At 51.5% G+C, this 1,389-nt stretch overlaps 1 protein-coding gene across 1 annotated transcript in view; it reads left to right on the top strand.

Moving 5' to 3' along the window:
- The window catches only part of CLDN19 (claudin 19), a 26,527-nt gene that overhangs the window by 9,529 nt on the left and 15,609 nt on the right, over positions 1 to 1,389 (top strand). The window contains exon 3 of the mRNA XM_019512027.1: positions 1,004 to 1,088. Coding sequence (XP_019367572.1) covers positions 1,004 to 1,088 — 85 coding nt within the window. The remainder of the gene's footprint in view (positions 1 to 1,003; positions 1,089 to 1,389) is intronic.

Here is a 1,389-nt window from a genome sequence, read left to right as displayed (position 1 = left end):
CCTCACCAGCTCATTTTTTACCTTTGCCGCTGTGATTTTGGCCTTGCTGTTTCCTTGGCCTGTCCTTGCATTGCCTGGATGTTTTACTTCCGGTGCGGAGACCCCCTAGAAGCTCTTTGTGCCAACATGGGGATCTCTCGTGCTTCCATCATGTTAGACTAGCAAATAGATGTCCTGGCCCCTTGCCACGCTCCAAGTGCCCAAAAATGTTGCCACGACCAAAGCTGGTTGCAGTCTGCGCTACCTTGTAAGGGAAGACGTCTGCTTGCTTACTGCATGCCCATGAATTCCCCTTGCTCTAAGGCAGGGGGGAAAACTGCTGATTCCCCCGGGTTATAATGCTGTCCTGAACAACGCATGGGGCAAACCACCCTTTTCCGGTCTGGGACCCTCTTTGGTTAGAGAGGTTTTGCTTCACAAAAATAATTCACTCTGTAGTTTGGCACTTAGTTTTATCCATCTTTCAATGGGATCTGGACTGTTAAAGACAGCATCCAAACTCTGCTGTGAACTATACTAGCATGACCAACGAACAACCCATTTGACTTCACTGAAATCATTCACACGTGTAAATTTAAAGCACGTTTAGCCTTGCCGTCGTAAGGGCCTGTCTCTCCTGTCTGTCCAGCTGTCCCCTTAGAGCTGTATGATATTTCTAAGCAACCTTATGACAGTCGTAGCTATTTGTGATGAAGTGCACCTCAGTCTCCCATTATGTGAGGAAGGACTAGCGTGCCTCAGACCTTCACCAGAAGAGCCACAGGTCTGAATGGAAACAGACAGTGTTGGCCCACGTGGGTAGAGGAGCCCCAGACTCCAATTCCTGTCTCTTCTGGGACCTGTGAGCCAAAGAGGCTATGCAAAATAAATCATGAAAGGCCCTAATTACCTTCTAAAGCTGGTGCTTATATTATAATGCAAAGTGGGTAACGGGAAGGCTGCCCTGAGACCTCAGGAAGTCGGTGATTTGCTGTGTGTTTTAGTTTTCATTGCCTCTTCCCAGGTCTGTGCACATTAACAGCTGTTTCGTGGTATGCAGCACAAGTGACCCGTGAATTCTTCCACCCGAGCACCCCAGTTAACGCCAGGTAAGAGCCCTCTTCTGCAGATGTTGCAGGTGAAAGTAGTGTTCTGCTTATTAGCGGAGTGGCGGCCTCAGAGGTGCCCTACTGCAGGCAGGGAATTGGGAGCCTGGTGCCCATCCCTTCGTTCTGCCTGGCGTCCGCCTGCCCCTGCCCTGTGCCTGCCCGGCTTCCTGACACAGATGTAGAGAACAGGCGCGTCCTCACACCCGGGACTCACCCGTGTGCCAGACCAGTGCCGGCTCACCTGTTCCCCGCCCTCCTCTAGTGCTGTTGCTCCTCCGTACTTGCCCCATGGGCCTCGGTT

Source organism: Gavialis gangeticus, unplaced genomic scaffold (assembly GCF_001723915.1).
Source record: "Gavialis gangeticus isolate Ggan-Ray unplaced genomic scaffold, GavGan_comp1, whole genome shotgun sequence".
In the NCBI taxonomy this organism is placed as follows: Eukaryota; Metazoa; Chordata; order Crocodylia; family Gavialidae; genus Gavialis; species Gavialis gangeticus.
The sequence above is the reverse complement of the archived record's forward strand: the minus strand, read 5'-3'. Positions and strand labels throughout refer to the sequence as shown.